This window comes from Triticum aestivum, chromosome 7B (assembly GCF_018294505.1).
Source record: "Triticum aestivum cultivar Chinese Spring chromosome 7B, IWGSC CS RefSeq v2.1, whole genome shotgun sequence".
Classification (NCBI taxonomy): Eukaryota; Viridiplantae; Streptophyta; class Magnoliopsida; order Poales; family Poaceae; genus Triticum; species Triticum aestivum.
Genome location: NC_057813.1, coordinates 42559844 through 42570786, shown reverse-complemented (window position 1 = coordinate 42570786; position 10943 = coordinate 42559844). Strand labels below are relative to the sequence as shown.

Sequence of the window (10943 nt, the reverse complement as noted above, 5' to 3'; positions counted from 1 at the left end):
GCGGAACGAGATTCCGCCGGCTCGCAGCCCCTTCGTCTCCGCTCCTCGCAGCAACTCCTCCAACGAGAGACGGGAGGAAAAGGCACTACTAGCCAAACTCCTCTGAAATATGTTGATTGGAGGGGGATTGATGATTCAAAGGGATTTGAGAGGATTGGGTGGAAGAGAGGGATTCATCCAATCCTCTGAAATCCCCTTCCTCTCTTGGGGCTGGAAATCCCTCTATATCAAACGAGGCCTAAGGGTTTCTTTAGGGTAGGAAATCACATATGCTGCAATGTACTACTCCATATCACAAGGAACTGCAGCTATAAAAAGTTACTCGAAAAAAAAGTTACTCCTAAAAAAGTCAACAGAGCGCATAGAATCGATCGATCAACCGAAAATTTGTTTGTGATCTCCAGCGATGTTGCCGACGAGCCATGCATCTAGCGAGATCCCTCGACGAGCTACTCAAGCGATGTTGCCGGAGCGTGACGGCTTCGCCAGCGCTCGTACCCCTCCAGCGCGTGCTCCGCGCGCCGCAGCACGTCCTCCTCCGACGCCATAAGCCGCTGCGCCGCCTCCGCCTCCGCCGCGGCGAGCTCGGCCTTTGCCTTCTCCGCCTCCGCCTCCGCGGCCCGCTTCAACGCGGCGAGCTCGGCCCTCTTCTTCACCGCCTCTGCCCGAGCCGCGGCGAGCTCAGCCTGCGCCTCCCCAGCACGCTTCGCCACGGCGAGCCAGCCTTTCGCCTTCTCGAGCTCCGCCCTCGCCGCCTTTGCTTGCTTCCCTTCTGCCGCCTCGAGCTCGGCCTTTGCCTCCTCCAGCTGCTCCCGCAGCGCCGCGGCCTCGCGCTCGCTGGCCGCCAGCTTCTCCTCCAGCTCGAGAGCGTACCGGAAGGAGAAGGACGCGTAGTTGGCGGCCTGAACACAAAGAACGCGATCGATCAGAGTCCGCGCCTACCGATGGAACAATTTGCCATTGAATTTGCTGGCATACCTGCAGAATCGCAGCGTAGCTCGACTTGACGACTTCGGAAGGCTCGTTCGCCGCGAGTGCGCGCCCCAGCGGCGTCGTGACGGCGCGGCCCTGCAGGAGTTCCCGTGCAGCCTCCCAGTCCGTGCCGTCTCCGTCGTGCCTGCTGAGCAAGTGTTGTGGCTTCCCCGGCGGTGGCGTGCTCAGCGCTGAAAGAGGCGGAACCTCCTCCTCGCCGTTGGCTTCCTCCCGAGTCCTCTTCTTTGCCGACGCCGACGCTCGCGCGGCCGCCTTCTTCTCGAGCTTCGTCTTCATCCTGTCATGGACAGAGGGATACATGCCTGTACACAAGAGCAACATCAGCGCTCAATGAAACAGGGGAATCAGAGGGATTTCGGTGTTGAGACTTGACATACCTTTGGAACTGGAAGTAGGCGGCGGCGGCGATGCGGCGACAAGGTTGCTGCTGCGGAGATCAACGGGCGCGCCACCGTAAGCACGCAGCAATTTGGCCGCCCATTCATTTTCCTCACCGGTTAGCACCGGCATCATGAGTGAGTTATTGGGCTCGCCCCACTCCACGGCGCAAGGCCACGGCTCCGGCGACCAGAGGAAGAAGAAGTCGTGTTTCCAGTCCATTAAAGAAATGGAATACGGATGCGGCATCCCGGTGGAGCGCAAGCCGGAGTTGTCCCTAGATCGGAGAAAACACCAGCCTTTTTTGTGCTCGTGGGGGACGACGGACAGCCGGAAGAAACGCCGGAACACCGCGAGCGACGGCGGCACGCCGGTCGAGCGGCAGAGCGCGTGGAAGCCCGTCATGATGCGCCACCCGTTGGGCGTGAGCTGGGCCGGCGCGATGCCGAAGTGCGCGAGCGCCTCGAGGAAGAAACCGTGCAGCGGGACGCGCATCCCGGCCTCCAGCGCGCGCGCGTACACGCAGATGGCCCCCGGCGGCGGCGTGGAGTTCGCGCAAAGGTCTCCGGCGGGGCGCGCGGTGTACTGATCCTTGGGTACCCCGTACTCCTCGCAGAGCGCGTCGACCTCGTCCTGGGTGCGCAGGAACGAGGCGAAGCCCTTGGGGTCCGTGGACCTGGACGCCGCGGCAGCGGTGGCGACGCCGTGGCCCGGGTTGGCGGAGGGAGAGGAAGGCATGGTGCGCGCCGGTGCTCCTGCCGGCCGGCTGGCGTGGTGACGCTTGTCGTCCCGGAGCGCGCCTCCTGCTCGCTGTCCTGTCCTACGAGGCTGCAACTGCAGCGGGTAGATGAACTTGCGGACGAAAGTGCACACGCTATTGGTACTAGTACCATTTTTCGTTTTCTTTTTCTCTTATCGTTTATGTACATCACCCATGTGCAGAGTAAATTACACAAATCGTCAACTATTTGTTTCAATTTTGCACAAAACACCTGCTCTATAGATTTGTTGCACAAAACAACACATGCGGTTGTAATTCGTTGAAGCTAACTCTAACCCAGTGTTTAGATATGTTGATGTGACTTTCACGAGTGAGTCCTGCTTGTATGTACACTGTGACAAAGAAACCAGCCAGCAGGTCAAACCGAGGACATCTGATTGCAGTGTCAACTGGCCCGTTCATATTTTTGACTCAAAATCCAAATATTTCAAAAAAAAACCTAAAAAAAATCAGTACCTGACATCCAGTACTATTTTAAAACAGCTAATTTGGATCAATGGTTGGTAAATATTGGAAGGTTTTGTTGTTTCTTTCAGATTTGATTCAAAATTAAATATTCTAAAAAACTAGTAAACCATAAATGTATCCAAAACTGATCTGAAAAGCTCAACTCATTTGACAGAAATTTGGGAGATATTGTTAATTTTAGTTAGCTCATTCTTTTTTATTCAAAATTAAACTTTTTAGGAAAATGTGAAACCATTCCAGTAAATCGTACATGTACTCAATACTAACCTTGGGATTCTTTTGGCTCAATTGAACCAAAGTTTTAGGACATATTAAAAAAATAGCTGGCCAGCTGATCTTGTCGTTTTTCTTTGTCATGCGTCCACTTACAAATGGGACCCACCCGTCACGAGCATCGAGGTGTCATCTGTGCGCGGCCGTATCGGCGGTGAAGTGCGTGTCGGGCCAGAGCCGATCTTGTAGGGCACGCGCACCTCACTGCAGAGGGTGAGTGCGAGTCATGAGTCGCGTGAGCAGGAGGGTGAGCGTGAGTCGTGAAACCTAGCATTCGACCCAGTCGCCTACTCCGGCATGGTAGGCCGCATTCGACCCAAGTGTTGTTGCGCAGCACCATGAGTGGGTCGGGTACTGTAGGGCGTACAACCTCGCAACGGTGTGCTCGAAGGGGGCCGGCAAGTGGGCGTACGGCATCAGTGTTGCGTGGGCACTGCCATATATCAAATATTCGATGAAATGCGAGAGAAATTTAGGCAGACATTTGATAATTAACGCTGGATGGTTGCTTCCCGCAAAGCTGTCTGCGGACACGTCCGCGGACGTTTGTGGTGTCTGTTTTGCGCTATTTCCGTTGGAATGCCCTAATAGGTTTTGCAAAGGTTTTGGAATCTTTCATATTAAAACATATAGCAGGTTGTTTAAAAGAATTGAAACTTTAATATGCATGTCATAGAATGCACACGAACTAGTTTTGAAAATATGTAGGAAACAATATTAAAGTTAGTACATACTAATAGTACAAAAATGTGAAACAGAGGTTGAGCTACATGGAGTCGTTAATTTTGAAAAATTCAAATTAATACTTTTATGTTTCAGAAAAAATTACGATGACAGGGTTCAAGGGTGAAGACCCTAGTCCGTCCTATCGAACTCGACATCACCTTCTTGAGGGCTTCGTAGCGGGCCCCGGCACCTTTCGATTGCACATGGTCGATGGGCTTCAGGCTTGCCATCTTCCTAACATGTACTCTATCTTGTGTAGGGTGGTCCTGCTGGTCTTCTATCTTGTGCACATGTCCCCTTGGTCTCTGTTCTTGGTATTTCTTATCGACTCACGGTATTGACAGTCTATGGTCTAGAGTGAGAGGACAATCTAAATGGCAAGCCAGCCGCTTCTGGAGATGGCTCGGTGTATTCTGTACTATGATGTCTCGTGGTTTCTCAAGATGTCGCAGTTTCATTCTTCTTTGGTAGTTTTAATTGTCTCTCGTCAGGTGTGCCATCTCATATTTCTCATGACCAGTGTTAGTTTTTTCTTTTGCGGGGGGTAATGGTCAGTGTTAGGTCAGTTGCACTTGTGCAACTTGCTTGGGTACTGTCTCCTTTTTCTTTTGACCTGCTTGTATAAGGATGTTATAATCAACTTATAATATCTGTTCGTTCGTTTGTGGGTGAAAGCCTTTTCAAGAATATAGTTCAGAGAATTTAGAACTATCTTTTTGGGTGGATATAACCAAAAAATATATATACTTGTTCTACAAGTAAAAGTTTGTAGCCACACAAGCCGCGTTTTTAGATCGGATATGCACATCCCCTACCTCTCAAACCCAATATTTCATACCTTTCTATATTTTATTAAGGGCCCGGCTAAACTCAGTCGACTAAGATTTAGCCAAGTTTCGATTGACGTCGGCACGGTTGTGTTGCTACGAAATGCATGGCCAGATGTCGCAACCGGCGACCCGACATGCTGCTAACGGCAACGATATACGCTGCGAGGGAAAAGGTTCGTGTAAAGAAAAGAAAAAGGAAAAACAGAGAGGACAAAGGCACTGCAGCTTGTTTTGGCCCCACGACCCGACGTCCGTCTGTGCATGCATGTCCTTGCGTAGCTTCCTTTCTCTCAAAGGCAGGCGCCTGGCTGTCTGTCTCTCTCGCTCAACTCCGTCAAGTCACACCGCAGGGGCACCACACCTGCGGCGTCGGTCGCATTCTCTTCATCCTCTGCACGGACCTGTGGCTGTGGCAGGACGCTCGCCGTAGCCAGCTACGCTCACAGTCACATATTTCCTGCCGCGGAACTGCTGCGCGGACGACAACAGTATGCACGACAGATGAACGATGCGGGATCAAACGGTCTGCTGGACTCTGCTACATGCATGAACGGACAGGGATCTGTTGTCGTGCATGAATCGTGCGCACAGCATCGTGTGTGTAGCACTACTCTTCCTGCTGAAAAGCAAGCACTGTTCGTAGCCAGGTTTTGTTCCTCCCCTTTCGTTTTTGCGGCCGTTGGTTGCTTTTGTACAGACTAGCGCTCTGTGGTTAAATCTCGTGTTTGGCCATTTTCTTATCCTTTTCTTACCGCTAGAGTACATGAAGGTAGGTTATAACAGTCTAGGGTTGCACACCCTATCATTTTTTTTCTTCTAAATATAAAACATAGTGTATGCTCGCACCTACCATCGGACACCTTGACGGTAGGGTTATACAGGCTACCCCGTTTGCGGTAGGGTTGTTCCCTACTGCCAAGGTCCCCGATGGTAGGATACGCAGTTCACCTGCACTTCCTCGAAAAAAAATAGAAGCAAGCACTGCGTAATACTACGGACAGTATACAATCAATTTTGTTTCTGTAACTCTGGCGTCTTGATTGAATCGTTGTGTACTGTGTTGGTTTCATTTGGCAATGGAACCGGGAAAGACCCCTGTCTGTCATTTTGTCCCTATGTTGCACTCGTAAAAAATGTTTCACAAAGAAAAAATATGCCCATCGATTTCAGGGCAGACAAAAACATATTTTGTCAACAAAAGCTATAAACGGCCACCTTTATATACCATCGTTTTTTTCTCGCCTGAAGTCGACAACAGTTTTTCGGTTGTCGAAGTGCCTCGCCGCTAGTCATAGCGCTTTTATACCGACCGTGACCCGACACTCTCCATTGTTGCGCCAAGAGAACTCGATGCCGTCTTTCCTCCGATGCTGCCTGGTGCCTCCCCTGGTCATTGAGGATGTCTCCATCACGCGTCGACCAGATGCAATCAACTAGTCGTCCTCTCGACACGTCTAGTCGTCCGCCCGGGCTCATTAACGATCTTTCCGCCCCCGCCGACCTCCAGGCGCTTTCTCTGCCCCTCCCTACCCGACCAGAGCTCCTTCGTGGCCAAGGACGACTCTGACGACTACAAGACTTCTGACAAGTTGTCTAACCGTACGATTGCTTTGAATTTATGAAAGTTAGTCGTGTATTTTGTTAGAGCCATGTAGACGACATTGGAATTCAACTCCATTCATGTAAATGAACCCGATCAGTACGATGAGCTTGATGGTTGAGGAGTTCATTAATTCTTCGTCATCCTCAGACAACTCGGTAATTGAACTTCTCGAAGACGAAGACGATTATGAGGAAGAGAATATGTTGAATTTATTGATTTGAAAAAGTTATTGAGTTGTGCAGTGCTGGAAATTAAAACTTCAATTATGTTGATGCAAAATTTGAAATGCAGCTTATATGCACATACTCCCTCCGTTCCGATTTACTCGTCGTGGTTTTAGTTCAAATTTAGACTAAAACCACAACGAGTAAATCGGAACGGAGGGAGTACATAGCAGAAATAGAAGAGGTCAAATTATCAAGTTACAGTTTTAGGGTATGTGAGTTTGCATACTTGCTCTATAACCTTTTAAAAAATTTATAAAGGGCATTCAAAACGAGTTTTAAAGCCACACTGGATCTGCAAAAGAAAAGCACAAGAGCATAGGACAAGGACTGAACATAATTCAGACGAGTGTTAGTTTGTGAGAGATGGACCGCCTGGATGCACCTGGTTCGGAGATTGATAGAAGTTCAACTCTCCAATCAGCCGGATTCAATACAATGGAAATTAACTACGAATGTGAGGTTTACAGTGAAATCTTTTTGTATGGATCTCATTAACTCTGCCCCCTATCACGGTCGCTGCACATTTGGAAAGTTAAGATTCCTTTGCGTATTAAAATCTTCATGTGGTTTGTTCACAAGCAAGTGATACTCACAAATGACAACTTAATTAAGAGGCGATGGGTAGGTTCTTTGCGGTGCTGTTTTTGTGATCATGACGAAACAATACAACACTTATTTCTTGAATGCCCACTTGCTAAGTTACTTTGGAGAATGATTCATATAGCTTTTTATATTAATCCTCCAGTTGATATTGCGTCTTTATTTGGGACGTGGTTAGCTGGGGTTGATCAGATTACTGCGGCTCGTATTCGGATTGAAATATATGGGCTATTTTGGGCTATATGAAATTGCAGGAATGATATTATTTTTAACAGACAACACACTTTAACTTTTTTACAGGTTATCTTCAGAGCTACAGCTTGGATCCGTACGTGGTCCTTACTCACTCCTATGGACTCCAGGGAGCCTTTGGTTACTCGGTGCAACCAATGGGAGATGGTAGCTTGGGTTATCTTCAACCGGTTCGGATGGCACTCACATAACAGGATAGGAGTCTAGAGAGCTTATCCTTTTTATCTTCATTGTGCCGGTTGACATGGTTCACATGTACTTTTCCTTTTTTCATACTTTTTTCTGCTCTGTTTTGTGAGCTGTAAGACTTTTATGACGATTCTGGATTGTTAATAAGATGGCCGCATGCATCATCATAATGCAGAGGCCGGGGGCATGCCTTCATCTCCAAAAAGAAGGACTGAACATAATTGGGAGGGTGGTTCCGTGATTGCAGAGTTGTGGGCGTGGGTTGACTAAAATGATCCTGAAGTCATCTCAAAATGCCGGCCCATCATCTTTCGTAGATGCTCATAAGCGTAGAGTATGTGTTTATGCGTTCATTGGGGTAATGTGCGTGTATGTGAGCTATACTTCAACATATAACATCGCGTGTGTGTATGTAGTTTGTACTGTGTAAAAAAAAAACTTATAACATCGCAAGGAGCAATACAACATGCCTAGTCAATTGTCACCTGAGCTTGGATGGCCAATTGTCACCTGAACTTGGAACAAGAAAATCACATCGCAACGGGTGCTACTCGCTTCGTTCAGAATTACTTGCCTCGAAAATGGATGTATCTAATTCTAGATACATCCACTTTCGCGACAAGTAATTCTGAACGGAGGGAGTACACTGCAATGTTTGTATCTGAGAAAACTGCAGCTACAAAAGCAAGCGATCTCCAGATAGAAGACCAGAGCGCGTAGAGTGGATCAGGGTAAAGATTTGTCCGTGATCTTCATTTACCCATCTAGAGAATGTTTCAAATGCCAAAGACCCGATCAGCGGGCAACGTATCAGGCGGCACGGCCTGCCGGAGCTTGACGACCTCGCCAGCGTTTGTATCCTTCCAGCGCGTCCTCCGCGCGCTGCCGTACAAGCTCCTCGGAGGCCAGGAGCTGCTGAGCCACTGCGGCCTTGGCGCTCCCCAGCTCCGCCTCCGCCGCGGCGAGCTTGGCCTTCGTCTTCACCAGCTCCGTCTCCGCGGCGCGCTTCGCCGCGGTCAGCTCGGCCTTGGCCTGCACCAGCTCTGCCTCCGCGGCGGCGAGCTCGGCCTTCGTCTTCATCATCTCCTCCCAAGCCGCAGCGCGCTCGTCCTTCGTCTTCACGGCCTCCGCCGCTTGCTTTGCCGCGGCGAGCTCAGCCTCCACAAGAGACGCGGAGAGCTCGGCTTTCGTCTTCACCACCTCGGTCTCCACCGCCGCGAGCTGGGCTTTGGTCTTCTCCAGCTCCGCTCCTGCCGCGGCGAGCTCAGACTTAGCCTTCTCCCGCTCCACGTCCGCCGCCCACTTCGCCGCCGCGAGCTCGGCCTTTGCCTCCTCCAGCTGCTCCCGCAGAGCCGCGGCGTCGCGCTCCCTGGCCAACAGCTTCTCCCCAAGTTCGAGCACGTAGTTCGCGGCCTGAAAGCAAACAATATGCTCGGTTGGACGGACCGCCGACAAGACAAGCACCCAGAGATGGAACAATTTCCCATGTCATTTGCCAGTGGCAGTGGCAATACCCGCCGAATCGCTGCGCCGTCAGAAGGCTCGTTCGCCGCGAACGCGCGCTCCGACGGCGGCGCGACGGTTTCCTGCAGCAGCTCCCGTCCACCATCCCAGTCTGTGGTGTGTCCGTCGTGCTTGCTGAGGAAGTGCTGTGGAGGTGACAGCACTGAGGAAAGAGGCGGCACCTCCTCCCCGCCGTTGGCTTCCTCCCAAGTCCTCTTCTTCCCCGACGCCGACGCTTGCGCGGCCACCTTGTCCGCCGGCATAGTCTGCATCATGTCGTGGACCGAGGGATCCGTGCCTAGATAGCACGCAGCAGCAACTTTAGGGCTCGATGAAACAGAGGAATCAGAGGTACTTCAATGTTCAGAAATTCAGGTACCTTTGTAACACGAAGAAGGCCGCGGCGGCGGGGATGTGGCAGCAAGGTTGCTGTTGCGGAGACTCCGCCGCCTCCGTGGGCACGTAGCAGGGAGCAGGTTCCTGAGATCAACAGCGGCGCAGATACGGCAGCGCCCAGCAGGAAGCAGGTTCCTGAGATCAGCAGCGGCGCCACCGTGAGCACTTAGCAGCCTCACCACCGATTTGTTTTCCTCAACGGTGAGCACCGGGTCGAGGAAGGAGCCGTTGGACGGCTCGCCCCACTCCACGGCGCAATGCCACGGCTCCGGCGACGAGAGGAAGAAGAACTCGTGTCTCCAGCCCGGGGTGGTTTTGCAACCCCCGTTCGGCAAGCTTGCGATGTCCCGCCTGGATCGGAAAAAGTACCACCCTTTCTCGTGCTTTTGATCCATAATGGACAGCTGGAAGAAGCGCAGGAATACCGCGGGCGAGGGAGGGACGCCGGCGGACTGGCAGAGCACGAGGAAGTCCGCCATGAAGCGCCACCCGTTGGGCGTGACCTGCGCCGGCGCGATGCCGAAGTGGGCGAGGACCGCGCGGAAGAAGCCGTGCAGCGGGACGCGCATCCCGGCCTCCAGCGCGCGTGCGTACACGCAGATGGCCCCCGGCGGCGGCGTCGAGTTCGCTCGCAGGTCGCCGGCGGGGCGCGCGGTGAACTCCTTCGGCACGCCGTACTTGTCGCAGAGCGCGTCGACCTCCTCCTGGGTGCGCAGGAGCGAGGCGAAGCCCTCGGCGCCCGTGGCCCTCGTTTCCTTGGCATTATTGCCGGCGACGAGTTCGGCTGCGGTGACGATGCGGCGTTCCGGGTAGACGGAGGAGGAGGAAGGCATGGTGCGCATCGGTGCGCCTGGCAGCCGGCGGCGTCGCCTCCTTTCCTGCAGAGTGGAGACGAACTGCAATGACCCCTTCTGGGTTCTTTCTTTCTTGGGCCAATACTCTTTTTGGACTTTTGGACTTGGGGCCTCTTTAGGCTTCGTTGGTTGGTCCACCTATTTTATTTTTCACATTCCTGTAAACATTATTCATGTTCAATAAAGCCTATCTGATTTGTGCTAAAAAAAAGCTATTTTGTTTTTCCTCCACTAAAAAAAGCTGTTTTCTTTTCCTATTCTCTCTTTACTTGCTTCTCAAATTCAAATTCTAAGGCGGAGAATAAGAAACGAGAATCCGCAAGTAGCTGGCACAATCAATTGTTTAGCGAATTTTAAGATGTCACAAATTTGTATGCTTACAATATAGTACCCCCTCCATTCCAAAATAAGCATTTCAACTTTGTACTAACTTTAGTGCAAAATTGTATTAAAGTTGAGACACTTATTTTGGGACAGAGGGAGTTCTATAGTAGGAGAATTTATAAGGAAAAACCATGCCATAATTTTAGGGCCTCTTTGATTCCTAGTAATCCAAAAAACATGGGAATAGGAAGAACATAAGATTACAATGGCATGCCATTTATCTTGGAGGATCTTGATTTGTTCAATTGCATCACATGAGAAAATGTTTTATTTAAATAAGTTAGAGTCGAAGTTAAAATCCCCATGGAATGTAGAAGAATCCTAATTTTGAATCCTTATATTTATTCAGGAGTAACTACAGCTCAGTCAGTCAAAAAACTTGTTTCTAAGTCGGTATTTGCATCAATTTGGTTATTGTCCAAAAAATATTATCTTATATACTTGTATCAATCTCATGTTTGCATCAGATGGGTCTTAAGTGGTGAT

At 50.7% G+C, this 10943-nt stretch overlaps 2 protein-coding genes across 2 annotated transcripts; both read right to left on the bottom strand.

Annotated features, from left to right (window-relative positions):
* Positions 1 to 211: 211 nt before the first annotated feature.
* On the bottom strand, positions 212 to 2241 carry LOC123162451 (NAD(+) hydrolase ApTIR). Its single transcript, XM_044580234.1, has 3 exons — positions 1371 to 2241; positions 979 to 1295; positions 212 to 902 (listed from the first exon to the last, which is right to left on the bottom strand). Exons 1-3 carry the CDS (start codon positions 2107 to 2109, stop codon positions 450 to 452), a joined length of 1509 nt encoding a protein of 502 aa, XP_044436169.1. The 5' UTR covers positions 2110 to 2241; the 3' UTR covers positions 212 to 449.
* A 5583-nt stretch (positions 2242 to 7824) lies between these two features.
* LOC123162450 (uncharacterized) lies at positions 7825 to 10268 on the bottom strand. The gene is made up of 3 exons (XM_044580233.1): positions 9212 to 10268; positions 8835 to 9121; positions 7825 to 8733 (listed from the first exon to the last, which is right to left on the bottom strand). Exons 1-3 carry the CDS (start codon positions 10059 to 10061, stop codon positions 8131 to 8133), a joined length of 1740 nt encoding a protein of 579 aa, XP_044436168.1. The 5' UTR covers positions 10062 to 10268; the 3' UTR covers positions 7825 to 8130.
* Positions 10269 to 10943: the final 675 nt, after the last annotated feature.